This window comes from Athene noctua, chromosome Z (assembly GCF_965140245.1).
Source record: "Athene noctua chromosome Z, bAthNoc1.hap1.1, whole genome shotgun sequence".
NCBI classification, from domain to species: domain Eukaryota; kingdom Metazoa; phylum Chordata; class Aves; order Strigiformes; family Strigidae; genus Athene; species Athene noctua.
In genome coordinates, this window is record NC_134077.1 from 6245822 (window position 1) to 6263983 (window position 18162).

General features: G+C 37.8%; 1 protein-coding gene across 2 annotated transcripts; it reads left to right on the forward strand.

Moving 5' to 3' along the window:
* Positions 1-324: 324 nt before the first annotated feature.
* SYT4 (synaptotagmin 4) lies at positions 325-12396 on the forward strand. 2 transcript variants are annotated; one of them, XM_074932875.1, is made up of 4 exons: positions 325-572; positions 3339-4153; positions 5722-5842; positions 8846-12396. In XM_074932875.1, exons 1-4 carry the CDS (start codon positions 539-541, stop codon positions 9151-9153), a joined length of 1278 nt encoding a protein of 425 aa, XP_074788976.1. In that variant the 5' UTR covers positions 325-538; the 3' UTR covers positions 9154-12396. The 2 variants fall into 2 exon arrangements, with proteins under 2 accessions (XP_074788976.1, XP_074788977.1); XM_074932876.1 differs by having other exon boundaries at positions 3339-4147.
* The last annotated feature ends 5766 nt before the right edge of the window (positions 12397-18162 follow it).

The window sequence follows — 18162 nt, forward strand, 5'->3', positions numbered from 1 at the left end:
GGGTGTGGTGGTTGGGGAGGGGGGATGGGAGGTGGGAAAGGTGCTGATTTCAGCCCTGTAGCGTCAGGATTGCGTCAATTTGGGTTTCAACCACGTCTTCAGTCTCGGAGCGGAGCTACTCAGAAGAGCCAAAACAGGAAGGGGGTTGCAAATCAGTGTGCAAAGGGGAGGACCGAAGCTTCCCCTCCCCCCTCTCCTCCAGTCCCCTCGCAGCCTCCTCCTCCACCTTCCCCACCACTCGTGTCTCCTGGTTTTGTTTTTTTTTGTTGTTGTTCTTTTTTCTTTTTTTTTTTTTTTTAAAGGGAAAAAAAAAAAAAAAAACAACAAAACCAAACACGCTGAGAAAAAAAACGGTCGCCTGGGCTCTGTGAACAGAGAGCCAGGGGAGAGCAGGGCAGCCCCTTCGGAGCCCCGGGCAGGTCGCTTGGCACCCGAGGAGGTGTCTCCCGCTCCCCGGACGGAGGCTCCAGCACCGCGGACAGCGGCTCCAGCACCGCGGACAGCGGCTCCAGCACCGCGGACAGCGCACGCCGCCAACATGGCTCCGATCGCGGCCGGCCGCCAGCAGTTCGGTAAGCGCGTCCCGGCCCCAACTCCCCGCCCGCCGGGCTGGGGGCTGCTCCCCTCCCCAGGAAAAGTGCAGGCAGACAGCCTCTGCTGAGCCACCCAGCGCCTCCCAGCACGCGGCTGCTTGGCACGAACCTGATTTCCCCCATTTCTCTTTGGTCTCAGAAGTTGTGTGAATTTGCTTTCTTTCCCTTTGCTCTCTTCCTTCCTCCCTACCCATTCCCCTCTGGTGAACGGGGAGAGAGGTTTGTGTAGGTGAATTTTCGAACGAGAGAGGTTTGGGGTTGTTTCCTCTTTCTTGGTTAAAGTAGCGTGGCTTCAGATTTAAATGATGTAAACGCATCCTATGCCACAGAGAAAATCTTTGTTCAAGACATTCTTGGAATAATTGTCATTCCTTTTTTCTTGTTATAGAGAAAGACTTGTCAACCATTAGTTAAAGTGAAAAGTAGCCTAGTAAAGGACATTGCTAGGCAGATGAAAATACAGGATCACAGTGGTTTTAGCTAAACAGCTGCATCTTGATCAGTCAGGGTTCATTGAGAACATCAATGATAACAATGAACTTTTTCAGTTTTGTTGTTTCTATGCACTGGATGTAGGGTGTTTAACTGTGTTACCAGAAGTTTCAGAAACAGTCATATATATGTGCGCTTACAAAATAGATACAGAAACAGCTGTACTCGGAAAAGCAGTAAGTAGAAATGTTCCCGAACTCTGCTTTACAAATATTGACTCTAGCCTAGATTATATTTGCTTTAGTAGTGGTTTAATTCAAGGAGCATTCCATTGACTTAAGTGAAGTGACTCCAGATTTGTATCACGTAACTGAAATAATAAGTTCTCACAGAATCAATAGGTGATGTTTCCTATTAATACACTGCCTTGAACATTAACCAATTGATTTACATTATGACAGCAGCAAGACATTCTGATTGCAACATAATTAGTTGTAAAACCATTTTAGTTACCATTTCATCCTCTTTCCTACCCCACCCACATGATATTTCTAACCACACTTGTGACATCATGCTTATCTAATTACTTATTTAAGAAAGATAATATTTTAAACACAAAATTGATTTTACCACCGCTTTCAGTAGTTGTAGAGTTAAAATAGAGCATAATGTCTGTTAGTATACAAAGACTGTCATCTCATGAAAAAGTATTACAAATGTGCAAATCATTCTTAAAAGCTATTAATCTGATTCGCTTTCCATTATTTGTTTTTCCTTCTACCTTTATACCATGTATATTTAAATTTCTGCAGTCCAGGGAATTCTTGATACTCAGAGCCACGTGCTTAACTTAGAAAAAATACTTTTTGGTTATGTATATAATTTTCAGTCATTTTATTCACAATTAAGTTTGTAGACTGATACAACTTGTCAGCAAAGGGAAAGTGACAGGAATGCTGTCGGAAAAAAATTAATAGCCAGGCCTGATCCTTTCTGTGCTGGAACATTATGTCCTAATATGTTTTGATAGTATTGTGGGTATTTTTAATCATCCCACTAAAAAGCAAATGTATAGTGGCAGCACATCTATCTGCCCAGATTTTAGCTGAATGAAACTGATTTAGTAATACATAGAGGAGGACAGTTTTCTTTTTCTCAGGAAAGGAACTAGAACTGTTACACAATTACCTATATGCATAAACAATGTAATTCCATTAATATTCTACTGGTCTTTCACTGTTGCAGGGAATAAAGATTAAGCTCTGATTGTTACATTGTGGGAGGTTTAAACTCGCTTAGTAATGTTACTTATGGGCAAAATTGGATTTCCAATTAGTTGTGCTCATTTACCCTTCGATGCATGCTTTGAAGGGCTAATGATACTCTATATGTAACTAATGTATCCACATGACAATTGAGGTTGTAACACTTGCTCAGTTTCTCTTTATTCAGTTTAAGTTAAGGATTCTTATTAAGATAGAAAAGAATTATGTTTCAGTGTTTTTCTTATATACTTCTAAAAAGTAGTGACCTTTCTTGTAAACTCCCTATAGCTTTGATTCATAGTATCTTAAATGTAAAGCTCAGTGGTTATCAATGACACATTTAATAGTTTTTTTTTCAGCTTTAGTCTCACATGTGACTGCCCAATGTCACATCCATCTGGAAAAGACACTTTGTATGAAATTATTCTAAATTTTTGTTTTATAGACTTCCTACTATAAAGTATTGAAAATCCCGTTGAATCTGTTGAGTGTTATAACCTCCAGTTAAACTAATTTCTTTCAAGAAATACCTCCGGGCAATTATGGGATCAGACCATAAAAAACGAGTAAATTGAGTGTACAAAGTATTTTAGGAAACAATGTGAAAGGCAGATGATGTATCTATAAGTAATGTAAATTTCACAATCTGCTTTATCTAACAAAAAAAGCTCCATAAACTCAAAGCTGAAACCTTCCGAGAGCTGGTATTACTCACAGACATAAAATCTCAGAAACTACACACAGAGGGATGAGACAGTCAAGCCATTACTAATGTTTTTTACTATTAGGATGGGAATAGTATTTTCCTCCCAAACACTCTGGGTATGGAAAAATACTAACATAACAAGTGTGCCTTAGTGTGGGACTACACATGCATGCCTGCAGGTGGCGAGCAATATGTACAATGCAAAGCACTTCCAGTCTGTTGATCCTGCTGCTATTACCATCTCGTATCAGTTTGTTTTACTAAATTATTACTTTATTAAATATCATACAGAGTCTAAGGCATTGCTGCTTATGTGCTTGTCGCTATTTATTTGATTTGCAGATGAAATTCCTACAGTGGTTGGCATCTTTAGTGCATTTGGCCTTGTCTTCTCGGTCTCCCTTTTTGCTTGGATCTGCTGCCAACGTAAATCTTCCAAATCCAATAAGACCCCTCCATATAAGTTTGTCCATGTTCTGAAGGGGGTCGATATTTACCCTGAGAATCTCAACAGTAAGAAGAAGTTTGGAGCAGATGATAAAAGTGAAGCAAAGAACAAATCAGTGATGCCAAAGAATTCTCTCCATCTTGACCTGGAGAAGAGAGATCTAAATGGCAACTTCCCCAAAACAACCCCTAAAATCCAGAGCTCTCCAGATCCTGAAAATTTGTCTCCTAAGCACTTTGCAGAAAGGAAGAAAGATTCAGTATCCCCTGATAGTTTAAAATCCATCACTTCCCTGTCATCTGAAGACAAACAAGACAAGTTAGGAACTCTCTTTTTCTCCTTAGAGTACAACTTTGAGAAAAAGGCATTTGTAGTGAACATCAAAGAAGCACGTGGGCTGCCAGCAATGGACGAACAGTCAATGACTTCTGATCCCTACATCAAAATGACAATTCTGCCTGAGAAAAAGCACAAGGTGAAAACCAGAGTGCTGAGAAAAACCTTAGATCCAGCTTTTGATGAGACCTTCACGTTTTATGGGATCCCCTATACCCAAATTCAAGACTTAACACTTCACTTTGTGATCTTGAGCTTTGACAGGTTTTCCAGAGATGATGTCATAGGAGAAGTCCTCATTCCCCTCGCAGGAATTGAACTGTCAGAAGGAAGACTGCTAATGGACAGAGAGATCATCAAAAGAAATGTTAGGGTAACATATTTTTTATTTACATTTTAGAAGTGTTGTGCTAGTGTTAGCTATGATTCTTGTGTAGTGTTGCTACCACTTTGTAAAGAAAAGGGAACTAGCTCATCATGCAAGTCATTGAGATGCTTTCATAATGGCAGTATGAGGAAGCAATTACACAAATGTAATAAAAGAACATTACAGTGAGCATGTTGCAAGAAATTGATAATTTTCTAAACTCTACTTGCTTATTCAGCTGGTCCAGCAGGTTTGAGTGGACCTGTTTACATTAGGTTAAGAGGCCTCAATCCAAATTCATTTCCTTTAAAAGGAAAGAATGAAAATATTTCTATTTCTCCCCTTTCTTCTCTCTCCTCTTTTCTGTCTGAAATCATTTTTTATTGAAGCTTATTATAGTCAATGTAAATCTTTCCATTCAAATACCTGGGTTTTATAGCAGATTCTTAAAGAATGCAGGCAGTCTTTAGCTAAGGAATTGGAACCTGTTAGAGACCGTATTGCTGATGCAGTAGTATGTTCTTCCAAACCAGTGCTCTTACTATCTTCTCTCTCAAGAATTGTGACACAGGCAGCAGCTCTTCTAAGGACAGTAAGAGATGAGGGGAAAGCCAAAGACTTACTGAAGTCAATGGCAAAACATACTGACTTCACTGGGATAAAAATATTTCATACCGTGTCGTCTCGTTTCAGAATGCAATGATCATTTACAACTATCACAGCTGAACCACAGAAAAGCACATGCATCACACACACGTCTCTTAATCTCTACTAAGGAACTGGAATGTGTATTGACTTTCAATTTGATTGTTTTGAAAGAGCAAGCATACTGCCAAATCAAATAAATGTCTACCAGACAACATACCTATAACTAATACTGTTATTTTGCAATTGCACTGCTATATTACGACAACTATTACTATGCCATTGATATTTTTGTTGATAACTTATTGCATTTTCTGGTATATAAAGTATTATTTTTGCTTGTTTCTCTTGCCTTCCTCCTTTCTGTGAAAGAAACGACTCATGAAAATTCAAATCTAGTAATCATAGCAAAAGTCTTTGGTGTCATCTTTATTTCATGTTTATGACACTACTTTAGAAAGTGTCAGGGATGAGCTTTCACTAACTATTTGCACCTTCCTGTTTAAAAACATTTTACTGAACATGTATCAAATTTTATTTTATTAGATTTTCTTTTTCAATCTATATGGAGTGTTGTTTTGCTTACGATCTTTTTCATTCACTGAGATTTTTTTTTTTTTTCTCAGGATGGAGGATTTAATATCTAAACTCTGAAATCAATAATGTCATGTTAACTTATGTTTTCACTTATTTGTTTTTTATTTTCATTCATTCTAGTAACCAATCATAAGAAGAGCTATGTAACTACAGTAGAGAGTAATTATTTTTGCTATGTAAAGGAGCATAGCCCCATAAATTATATCCTTTTACACCACTTCAGAGCATACAGTTATGTGACATTTCATAAATCTTCTTAATTTTGGGTTAACACTTGGTCAATATAATTGTTTATAAATACTCTTATTACTTTTTTTCCTTCATTTCCTCAGAAATCATCTGGGCGTGGAGAATTGCTAATCTCTCTCTGTTATCAGTCTACAACGAACACGCTCACTGTGGTTGTTTTGAAAGCCAGGCATCTACCTAAATCTGATGTGTCAGGATTATCAGGTAATGGTTTTACTAATGAATATACCGTAAGAATATAAAACAGATGGAAGACAGCTGAAATGTGGCATTTTAAAGACTAAAAGCATCCCATAAATGTAGAAATAGTGTCTTTATTATTTGCAACCTATTCATTTTACTCATATCTAGGTTAATGCTTTATTTTCCAGGTATGTACTTTACAAACTTGCTTTTTCAATCACGTTAAAAAACACCACATCTGTTAGCAGTGAAAACCAATGAGTTTTGTGATCGTCTTGAACAGAACCTGCCTGCCGTAAGAATGGGATCTAGTTTGCATATACTAAAAGCTTTTATTTATGACAAAAAAGTTAGTTTCTTTCTAGAAGTTCAGTATTGAGTGAGATCTTCATATGGTTTATTTCAGCCTAGCACCAAGAAAAGAAACCAGTTACACCTGTGTTGAATTTGGCCCAGTAAGCACTAACGTTTATTTGGCAAGGTGAAAAGGTGCAATATGCTTTATCATGAGCTGTACTTGGGGTGCACTAAGAAGGAGCAGGGTTTGTACTCCCTTCTGGTCTTGTGCCATTTTCATTCAGCGGAACATTCTTTGAAGCCAATAGCAGAATTGCACTTAGATGCACATTATTGCTAGACAACATAATAACAATATTTAATACACAACATACTAAGGATAAGACAATCATATAAAAAGAACAATATACAACAGAGGATTATAAAAATAGTGGCACGTCTACTGTTGATTCTGTATAGGACTGATACTCTTTCATTTCACAGGATTTTTTTTTTTTTAATTTTTTTTTTTAAAGAAGAAGAAGTGGAAGTAGTTTTGGGAACCGCTGAATCATAATTACTACAACCAATAATACAGTCTTTCTACTCACACCAAGAAATGCTGCAATTTACCTAGAAAGTTAACCTATGCTAGTTTCAATACAGCAAAGCTATAGATAACTCCCATTTCCATATTGAATTTCCATTGAAATCCTTCTGATCTCAATTTCATTCACATATCATAAGGAAAAAGGAAATAAATGGAGCCCAACAGCTTGCTCCACATATCTATTTTAAATATCAACCCCAAAGTCACAGTAGTTAGTGGATGTTTCATGAAAACAGCATGACAGCAAGCTGATCTTAACAGACCAAGTCTGGCTGAGGTTCACCAAGGTGGGAAAATAACGTGAAAATAAAAGCGTTCCTAGTCTCAGCATCCACCTTGGTCCTATAGCACATCCAGACTACACATTTGTTTACTGTGGCTCTTATGAGTAAAGCTGTCAATTTTGTTTGCCCTTTCCGCTTCCCTCAGTTCAACCTTGCTAACTATAATAAGAATGTAATATTTCTAAGAAACACAATCATCCTTGTCAAGCCTGGAGACCTAGTTCTTTTAGAGAGTTCTTCATTATTTGCTGTCCATCAGCAAGGCCAGGTTCAATAGATAGCTGGGCATCAGTACCACTGAACACACGACAGTCCTCATTTCTTCTGTGACTTTCCCCACAGAACAGCATAAATCTTGGTGTTTCTGTGGGGTGAGATGAACAATTGCATAAACCAATCTTCAATTGCAAACTTTTTTATTCAGAAGCTGTTCCATTCCCACAACTTCGTTTGTTTCCTTGATCACTGGTATTGAGGTCTCCAAACAGACCTAATAATCAAGAGAAACCTAGCCTTATCTAGTAGCCAGCTGGGGTAACAGTCAGAAAATATCATTTAAACAGAAATGAACAACAGTATGAATCCACCGATGGATATTGATTTTTATCTTTTTGATGGTTGTGTGACATTTATTCATTCCAAAACCAATGAACAGTTTAATTACATTAAACTCTATTTTTAGAATATTTATTATGATGATAGAGTATGAGTGTGAAGATGTATTCTATCATACCTTACCTCCTTTTAAACTATTGCAGTTCAAGGAAACAAAAACATTTTAATCAGTTCAATCTCATAATTTTGGCATAAATTTTCTAAATAGGGTTCAGTTTAAACTTTACTTTTTAAAGAAAGTATTCAGCTATTCTTGATGCTTAATAGCTGATTGTTTACATGGAATATCTTATTTGGTTGGGTTCAGTAGAACGGATTTTGTACTGCATCTTTGTACCATAAGTATTTGGAAACAGGCTCACATTCCTCTGAAATAAATGCCAAGGTACTTTAAAGCATTTTCTAGAAGTCTTCCGAAGGAAGAAATAGAGCTATTGTTGAAGATAATAATAAAGGAATCTTGCAACAGTTGAATGAGAATTGCAAACGCTAAAAGTTGGTTGACAGCTAAAAATATGAGCATTTTCCCTTCCTTCTTCAATAGTAGTACAGCTCAGACATAAATTCAATACATATCCTAAGAGCAAACTTACCCTTACATTTAAAGTTTAGTGTTAAATTTGTTTAATAAAAATTGGTGGGATCAATTTAATCAAGTTAATTGGCTTTGGTAAAACTGTAACAGAACTGATTTACATACATACATACGCACATACATTCTCTCAGCATGAGTTTATTCTCTCCTATTTGAAGCTTTTCTTTGCATGAGACTTATTAATATTAATTATTATCCCTTACTGGTAGAACATGTGAAAAGTAAATTTCTGTTACACGTAAATATGTAATGATGCATATTTGTCAGAGTCTATTAGAATTTTGTGTATTTTCAGACCACCTTTGCATGTAGTAGAGCTGTTATTAGGTTAAATGAATTACAAGACAGGATTTATCTCATGAAAGACACACCTGTATTTTTATCACATGAACCAAGCCCTAAATTTCACTGACTATCCTGATTACACATCTTTGGTGACCATAAAGGGAACTTTAAGGAAATAATTCAGATGTAAACACAAAAAAATTGGATGAGATGAATCATCTTTAATGTCTTGCTTGAATCATCTCCTCAAGTGTGATGTAATTATGTTGGTAAGTTATGAAATTTACCATTAACTAGATCAAGAAATCTCTAAACAACACTGTTTGACAGCTGACCTGTGCTCGCTCTTTTCATTTCAGATCCTTATGTCAAAGTGAACCTGTACCATGCTAAGAAGAGAATTTCTAAAAAGAAAACCCATGTGAAGAAATGCACCCCCAATGCAGTGTTCAATGAATTGTTTGTCTTTGACATTCCTTGTGAGGGTCTTGATGATATCAGCATTGAATTTTTGGTTTTAGATTCAGATAGAGGGTCAAGGAATGAGGTCATTGGCCGGTTAACCTTGGGATCTTCAGCAGAAGGAACAGGTGGAGAGCACTGGAAGGAAATTTGTGAATATCCTAGGAGACAAATTGCCAAGTGGCATATGTTGTGTGACGGTTAGCAGCTTAGAAAGGGGTCAAAACTTGAAAAAACTATATTTATTTCCATAGGCAAGGAGCAGTTTTCTTTCTTTGCTATGTATAATTACAGGCTTGTAACTACAAGACTTCTTTTGGGGGTGGGGGGAATAAAAACTGGATTGAATTATCAGAACAGAAGGTAACTAAGTTTTCACAGTAAATAAAGGAATTTATCTTTCATTAGACTTTAACATAATTGGATCAGATTCATATTCTTCTGAAGTTTAAATAGCCTGAAACTTCTGAAGAATTATAGACTTCAATAAGTACAGACTATGATTTATGAAAAAGTCACTGAAAACTTAGTACTGTTATACAGAAAAAAATAACCTCATTAAAATACATTGTTAGATCTAAAAATACCACCTGTGGCTTATTGGGGAAGGGGCTGATTCTATAAAAGCCATGGGGAATGAGGGTGAGTAGGAGGGGAATTCCTTCTACCCCTCCATTGAAAACCTTCTTTTATGAAAATTCAATCATTATTTGTAGGTTTTTGTTACTTATACTTTATTCATCCCAAAGACTGAAGAGAGTTTCAGCAATTTGCTTTACATATGATAACATGTGCAACTATTTGTTTTATCTGTGGAAATACTGTATAATTATTTACACTTAGATTTTTTTTTTTTTTTTTTTAAGATGTATATATATGATTTGGTTTTTTACAGTGACAGAAATAGATACATTCTGCAAATCATTGAGCAAGTTAGCATACATTGTTTTGTTAAAAGGGCTCCTTTACGGGTGACTGTACATGTTACAATATAGTTAGAATTTGGGATTAGATATGGCTTGCATTTTTTTTTCTCTGGCAAGGATTACACTTTAAGCATTTCAAGCCATGGGAAAACATTTTTATTGAGGCGACATAGCATACAGGATGTTGCAGTCAATGAACTTTCATCAATTATGCTTTAAAATGTTAAGTAATATTTAAAGTAATTTCTTCTTTTGTTTCATCAACGAACAAACAAAACAGTGAGACTGAGATCAAAACCTTATTCTGCTGTTTAACTTCCTGAACTGTGACTAATGCCATTACAGTCAGTAAGGGTACACCCAACAAAAATTTTAATACATTTTTAAACTTTTGCAAGATAGGAAACCAAGCTCACATTATAATTTATCCAGTATTATGTTAGACAAACTACCTGAAAAGTGCATTTCACTTACATTATACATGTTAAAGTCCATTACCGATTGTACTGAAAATTGGTAATGGTAGGGGAATATAAACATCCTGATTTCATGTTAGTGTTACATATGTATGTTTAAACTTAAAACTGGGGGATTATCAGATGTAACATAAAAAATATATATAAATAAATCATTTAGATCTGTGAAATTCACTCTTGGTCACACCAGATAGATAGATAGATTTTTAGGCTGTCAGAACTATAGCACAACTATAAGCAGATTTCCTGAAGTTTGTACACTGATTTCTGATACAGAATTGTCTGCAGATATTATTCCTACATAATCTTTATTTACAACACATATAAAGAAGAATATAATGGCGTTAATTGTTACCATAAGAAAGATTTAAAAAATGGGAAACTGTTTTCAGTATTTTTTGCATATGTCATTTTGTCATGTGTAATATCAGTGAAGTGGAAGATTATCTGGGAATTAAGGTATTGCTCAATGCAAATAAAGGTAACAGAAAGGGCATGCCAGTTAAAAAACAAAAACAAAACCAACAAAACAAACAAAGAAACAAACACAAACATACATTGCATGTCAAATTACTTTCATTAAACAACAGATCCAGGTCCTTTTCAAAACTGTTGGAGATTTGTTGTGGACTTTACCTGTTCTCATGTGGCCAAATTATGTTTGCAGTAAAGGACACTGAAATATGAAATATGCAAGTAGACAAATAGCACTGGAAGAATTCTGTTGAGGCTCTTCCAGGTTTTGTGTTGGTATTTTCTCCAGTTTTTGAGAATGTGTTTGATATAACAGTGTTTATAGATTTCTGTAAAAATACATTTTCAAAATAACATAAACATTCTTTTTATGATAATGCTCAATGTAAAAAACCTGCGTATTGTATGTATAAAGGAGAGGAATCTTTTTTGCTTATTTCTTTAGAAAGCTGATTAACTGCTTAAGGGCTAGAGTTTGCCAGCCACATTCAAGCAGAGCTAATCCAAAGTCACCAAGTCAAACAAAGATGCCTGCAGGCTTCAGTGGGGATTGAAGTGCAATGACAGAGCAAAACTCTTCTTGTGAGTCAACTCAGCAATGTCAATGGCACCATCTAATCTGATCTAATGGAGACTGGGAGAGTTTAAGTCAGTACTGCACAACCAGAGTCGTTATAATTCCTAGTAAGGAAAGAACTTTATACAAAAAGTGATTGTGTGAGAATGAGACAGCTTGTAATTAAAAAAAAAAAAAAGAAAAAAAAAAAGAAAAAAAAAGAGTTTTGTATATTGGCCCATACATTATCTCTACATTATCTCTAAAAATCAGATGACAGGAGTCATCTCTCTCCAATGGACACAAATTCTGACATTTGGAGAAAAAAAAAAAATCACCTTTTTGAATTAATGATGGGCTGTAATCATCTTTCATTTTGCATCCAACAAGTTGTCATGAATTTTTTTTCAAGTTTCTATAGTAGCTTGAGGGTTAATATTTCTACCTGCTAAATGGCAGTTGCTGTTGGGGATATGGGGTAGGAATAGGAAAGGGAAGCAAAGACATTTTTATTAAATCTAAAAAAAAAAAACCCACCTGTAAATAGAATTTTGTTTTCCATTTAAAGCAATGTTTAGCTTGGAAAGTTGAGTAAAGATGACTTGTAACACATCTGTAAACCAGACAATGCAGGAGTGAATGTAGACCTGTACCAAGATGAGAAATTCTGTTGTTTTATAAAGTATTCAATTATCATTGTGAATATTTTGAACTCTGTTAAGGATACTGTACTGTATTAAACATGTAAAAAAATGATGTTTGTCTAAGTAGCTTACAAAAATAATAACTCCTTGAATGGGAGATTATCCATGTCTGGAGATCTGTCGTAACTAAATACCTGATTTGTTATGGTGTTGTAACTTACTAGAAGCTATACGAGAGGAAGCATGGTGTATGAGATTTTGTAAGTTATTTGTGCTGGTTCTGTATGTTGTGCCATGTGTGTAAGACAAGAATAAACTGCTGCTTTTGTTCATCCCATTCCAAAACAATTATCCCACCAATGTATCTTTTCCAGAGATTGTTGCTACTGTTTGTATTCATGGTCTACTCTCTCATGTTTCTATCAAAAAACATTTACTTTGCAAAGTTTTCTGCTTCTCATGGAGGTGGATTAGACTTCTTCTGCCAAATACTACCCAGGCGTATAACATTTGCTTTATTTCTAGCTTTTTCCTGCATAGTTACCTTTGTCTTCAATTGCACTGTACACTCAGGCTAGAACCTGAGACATGATAGAAAATCTGAGCTCTATATGGCCCCTACAGACACTGATATACAGAAGTAAACAAGAATGAATTCTACCTTATTAGGTGGAAGAAGTAAAATGGAAGTCACATTGCTATTGGAATCCTGGTGCCATTTCCTTTGTTTTCGAGAAGCAAAAAATATCCCTTGGACAGTCACACTCTACCATCCTTATTTTGTAATATGACACAGAAGTCATGTTAGGCACCAGCTTGTCAGGTGAGTCTGGAAGTTAAGGTAGAGAAAGTGTTCCTTCAAATGCTGTACACAAACACAAACTTTGCTGCTGTGGTCTCTGAGATTATTACATCATTTTACAAGCACAGAACCAAGCTCAGGGAGGAAGGAGACAGTTGCAGCTGGGATACACATGCCATTTAATGAATCCCATTGTGAACCTACAACCGATTACCTGGAAGGTATCACTGACCCTTGTCACCAATGTGGTGACAATCCTGTCATCCATCACAGGGTCCACTAAACAAATGCATGAAATGGAACATCCTTCCATGGGCATAGGATGGTGTAGTCCCTCTGGCAGATCTCCTGTCCCAAGAAACAGGTTTCAGGGCTGAGACTGGTCTTTTCCATCCTATGCAGTCACTGCTTTTTAATTCCTTGCATTATACAGCTCTCCTCAAACAATGGCGATTCAAATGGGTCACATTTCAGACTCTACTTCAGGACAGAAATCAAGAATATCTTTAGGTTTTCCAACAATAATGCAGCTGAGCCTCAGGGGAAGTTTCAAGGCTTCTGTCCTGATTGTTATTTGTATCTCAAATTGCTGCAATAAACAAGTCCTTCTCAAGAGAGCCCTTACAGATGCCCTGCTCTTTGCAGGAGATGTAATTCCCGAGGTGTAACGCTATTCTGTAAGACCCTCTATTTATACAGCATCATAGATAGCAACATGCTGCGCACACAGTAATAATACACAGCTACAGATGACCATGAATAAATTTTTTTTTCTCAAGGATTTAAGTATATTCTATGTAAGCTGCTGCCTTCTTATCTGTGCTCTCTTCTCCATGAGGTCTCACAGAGCTGCTGAACAACTCATGGGGCACTCTTACAACTGCTGTAACTGGCACTGGCACTTGCTTGCTTTGCTCTGCTGATGACTCCTGCTAAAACCACCTTCATCCAAAAGGTTCTATCTAATTGTCACAGGCATTTCCATAATATCTGTTACCTTCCATTACTAAACATTTCTTGTAACATGACTTTAGGTTTGGAGGCATCTTTGGAGCACTGATTAAAGTTGCAGCATGGCAGAACTTCCTAATTCAGAAGAAAGAATCATAGTCAGTAAGAGAAATAGAAGTTAAATTCTTCACTACATTTTTCTTAAGTCTGTACTGTTATGCCAGCTTTGCTATTGTGCATCTGAAGTACTTTGTGCATGACCAGGGAGTGTCCTGCAGACACGGATGTGAATGCTCTGATTACATCACCAGCAACACAATCCAGTCGTCCTGACAGATGAGTTGAATTTTGATCGAGCCCTTTAGCCTTGGCAAAAGAACTGAGGAGACACCACTTAGGCCACCATGCCTTACCTCTGCTCCTAGAACTCTGTTGTCACTCTTGATATACTCTGAATTACCCCTGGCAGTACTGTTGCTGTAATAGTCCAAGGGTTGGACAAGCCTTGGTAACATCCTGGATCCTAGCCTCTTGGCAAGTATCAAGATATCATAGGGGTTGGCCAGTAGATTGGGCCTCCACCCACAGATGGAGAGTATCTCCCCTGACTGACACACTCCTTTTATCCTGTGAAGACACAAGGTTTGAACTCATCTGGCTCTTCTCAATGATCAGGGTAAGGTGCTTGTTCTGAAGTTGCAGGTGGGGCCACAAGCCACAAGCTTCCAGCTTTCCCCACTTCGAAAGCCAGACTCCAACAAAGGCCAGACCCCTCCCCAGCTCTGTCTGGATCTAGGCCAAGATAATTATCACCACTTAGTGTTGCAAAGTGTGTTGTGGTGTACTGAGACCATTGCTACACAACCTCCCAGCAACCCTACCCTGTCCTATGGGGAATGGCTGGCCCTTGGCACACCATGTAATGCTAACTGCTTCTGTGACTCCTGTGTATGCTTCTGCTGTTTTGTGCTTGACCCTACTCCACAAAGTACCAAGCTTCCCCAGCAGCAGCCCAAACCCAAAAGAAACTTCCAGCACTGGGAGTGTAGCGCATTGGAATCTCACTGCCAATGTCAGTGTCTTTGTTTGTAGTCTCTGGGACACGGGATGGGATGAAGAGCCCTCCACTGCCATCCTCAAGTGCCGTTGCTCTGGGGTGTCTTTCTGCCCCATTATGATCAACCATGTCCCATCCTGCGAGTCTGCAAACCTGACCAGGCTCTGGCTTGCTCCACCATCTGCCCTTGCTGCAGCTGGAGCTGAAGCAGCCCCAGCCATGGAGCTCCCAGGTATTGTAATGTTTCTGGAACTGTTAACCTGCTTCTCTTTAGAGAGCAGGATGTCATTCACCCTGCAGATCCAGTGGGATCTCTCATTTTGAACCTTCTGACAGTAAGATGCTCTTAGGCCATTAAAGAACAGGTTGAGCCTAACTGGAAAATGCTTAGCTTCCTCTTGTGTTGATGAAGGTTTCATTTATAATAGGATCTTATTCTTCCTCTTTGGGGAGTCTCTCAAGGGGTGGGTTTTTTTTTTGTTTTGTTTTAGGTGACTGAGCTGCAGGAAGATGTGGTTTTACGTTTTTGTAAGTGGTCAATGCAGCATGGAGTTTGTGTTTAAGTGAAACATTCAGGAATTTAAGGTCCCACTGGGTGACAGGTAAGTGTGTAGAAGTATAGCAGTTCTGAGTCATGGTGTTCTGGATTATGAGTTAATCGGCAAATATAAATTAGAATAGAGTGTTTGCAATATAAGTTAATGTTGCAAAAAGATCACTCTTTCCTCTCCCTAAGAAATACTGCATTATGAAAGGGTCTAGTTCCGACAAAAAACAGAATACAGAAATAAAGCACAAAATCCAAGATACAGAAGGTCAGAATGCGCAAAGCAACATTTTAAGACTATTTTCTTTTGAAATTGCTAAAGAAGCATCATTTTAAAATAATATCGTTGTTGTTACAGTTCTTTTTTCTAACCAGCCAAGGGTGCTGTATGGTGACTGCAAGATTTAATTTAGTCTTGAAGACAATCACAGGGGTAACCATGTATTTTCTCTGACAGATGCTGTAAATATTTTCCATGGCTCTGAAAACACAAATGGTTTTATGGAAAGAAGTAAGAATTATTTCATGGTATCACTATCAATATTGATTACATTTCAGTAACACCCTCCAAACGAGATTGCCTTTAGGATTGTGTGAATGAAAGTTTTTAGCTGGACACTAACAGATGAACGGGGAAACCTCCGTATGTCTAAATCTGAGGTGCCTACATACACTGATTTGTGGGGCAAATAAGCAGTATTCTAGCTTCAATTTTCCTTTCAGTAGCATGGGATAAAGCTTAACAACTTCAATAGTAGCTACTAACTTCTGTTATGAATTACTATTGTCACTGTTCTCTAGGGTTGTAATGCTGCTCTGGGGACTGCATTTACTTGAGATAAATCCCTCAGAGCTGTATGCCGCAATGGATATATATGGAGGAGAAAATAACTGTGAATCACAAACAGTCGTATAACAATAGAGAATTATCCCAGGCTAAAATCAGAAGTGATATTAAGCAGCAGTAAAAGTTATAGATAAATAAATCAGTGTGAAGAAAGTTCACATGAATAAAACGTTGTCAGCAGAAGAAACGGGGCTGATACTCCTTCAGAACAAGTGAAGACCAGGTGTAGTTAGACTCTGTTACACATTTATGTTGGTTATTTTCCCCCTTATTTGCTCAATTAAAGCTATATACCCTTATTTTAGCCTGCTTTGATTCACAACAGTTAATGGGCTTTTGTTCTACCTTTAAATTTACTATGTGTGATTGGTGTCAAATTTGCTTTGGACAAGGGCCTCAGGGATTGAGTACTGCATTTCTTTATAAGTACAAAAATTGCCTGAAGAACTGCCAAGGTCTTGCTTTTAAGAAGTGTTTTGGACAAGGCTGTTCCTACCAGCTCTGGAGTGATACAACGATGCCAGGAAATTATTTGCCTCAGGTCTTCCTCTACTATCCAGGGAAAGTACATTGCTTTCATTCCTGGTCAGAAGGTCCAAAGAAGGGAGTTTTGACCTAGAGTATGGTCAATACAAGAGGTTTGGTTCACTGCTCCACTCCAGGTTTTGTGAATAATTACGTGCATTGCTTACTACTTTTTCTGGTTCTCAGACCTATTTTTTTCTCTCCTGATATGTCCTTCTCTTTGACTAAGTTTCAATCAAACAGACAACATACGTCTGTTACTCCTTCCACCCCCATTTACAATAGTCCCAGTTTTGCTACCTCAGTAGCCAAATTTGGAATTTCTGATGCAGTTACCTAGATAACCTCATCCTCACGTGCTTTTACTGATACATTTTCTTGGACATGGTTGTCACTTCAAAACTTGGCTCTCACAAAAGATGAGAGTCAAGGTGCTTCCCTTCAGTTGTCTGTGACATTTAACCATTTCTGACTATAAATTCCCCTTAATCACTTGTGATACCCATTCCTCCCTCATAAGGCTATCTGCAGCTTTTCTCAGCTTCTTATATTACTCTTGGTCGCGTTTAGCAATTTCTTACATCTTTTTCAGTAGTGTTCCTGTTAAGTTAGTGTGGTGGTTTGAGCCCTGCCGGGACCGGAGACCATGTTACTGTTGCCCCTCCCACACCCTCAGCCAGTCAGGCTGGAAGTGAGGCACAAAGCCCGGGTTAAAATAAGAAGAAATTTAATACAGCAGTGTGATAAACAATTTGAACAACAACAGTAACAATGATGACAACAATAAACAGCAATAAGAGTAAGCAAGACAAAAGATATACAGAGAAATACCGCAATGGTCATGGAACAAGCCCGCCCTGTGCTCCCCGCCACCAAAACCACAAAGGAAAAAAAGTTCCCTCACTCCCGCGCCTGGACCTGATGTCAGCATCGTATGAATAACCCGGCTGGAGATCCCTTCTCCCTTCTCTGCTGGGGAAACTTAACCCTGTCCTAGCTGAACCAGGACAGTTGGCTAAACCTTATGCCAAGGTCTAGCCACTCAATAATTATTTGACTGTGGTCCTAACATTAACTGGTATGTTTCTCATGTGTTCATAGGTTTTGTAGGATAGAAACTAAGGTTAAAGAATTAAGCCTGGATTCTTGATGTCCAAGATATCCGTGTTAAAAGAGTAGTTAGTTTGTCTTGCCTTAGTAAAAGGAGGTTAGGCATCATCAGATGATATTTTAGCTCTGATCTAAACCATTAAGACCTGAAACAGTGTGGCCTTTGGTCTAGTCCATAGATACTGTTACTAAACATCAAGAACCATCTGTGCCCTTGTGTGTGGGGATCTGAGTGTGGTGACATGGTCAGAAGGGCAGTGCCACACCAGGCTCAACCCAGTCACTGCAGCACTGAGCGA